General features: G+C 63.7%; 1 protein-coding gene across 1 annotated transcript in view; it reads right to left on the minus strand.

Moving 5' to 3' along the window:
- Positions 1 to 443, minus strand: part of CADM3 (cell adhesion molecule 3) — a gene marked incomplete at its 5' end in the record, with an annotated part of 6,815 nt that overhangs the window by 4,477 nt on the left and 1,895 nt on the right. Inside the window, one exon of the mRNA XM_010184267.1 lies at positions 1 to 150. This exon is cut by the window's left edge and continues 17 nt beyond it. Coding sequence (XP_010182569.1) covers positions 1 to 150 — 150 coding nt within the window. The remainder of the gene's footprint in view (positions 151 to 443) is intronic.

Raw genomic sequence — 443 nt, forward strand, 5'->3', positions numbered from 1 at the left:
TGGGCCCCCCGGCTGCCCATGGGGCGGGTGGCCGTGCAGACGTAGGTGCCGCTGTCGCTCTTGTTGAGGAAGGGGAAGATGAGGACGCTGTCGGAGCTGAGCTGCAGGGGCGCGTCGCTGCCCTCCTTCTCCCACAGGAACTCCTGGGGGCTGCGGGGTGGGAGATTGGGGGGGTGGAGTGAGGCACTGCTGCCCCCCACAGCGCCATGGGAGGGCTGGGGCAGAGCCCCAGATCAGCAGTGAGGGTGTGGGAGTGTTAGAGGAGGAGGGAAATGCCCCATTTATGCAATCAAGGAGTCGTTAACGATGGAAGAGCCCTCTGAGATCATCAAGTCAACCCAACCGAACCCCACCATGGCCATAAACCATGGCCCCAAGTGCCACATCCAGGTGCTTCTTGAACCCCTCCAGGGATGGGGACTCCACCACTGCCCTGGGCAGCC

The sequence above is a fragment of the Mesitornis unicolor genome, unplaced genomic scaffold (assembly GCF_000695765.1).
Source record: "Mesitornis unicolor isolate BGI_N332 unplaced genomic scaffold, ASM69576v1 scaffold23015, whole genome shotgun sequence".
Taxonomy (NCBI): domain Eukaryota; kingdom Metazoa; phylum Chordata; class Aves; order Mesitornithiformes; family Mesitornithidae; genus Mesitornis; species Mesitornis unicolor.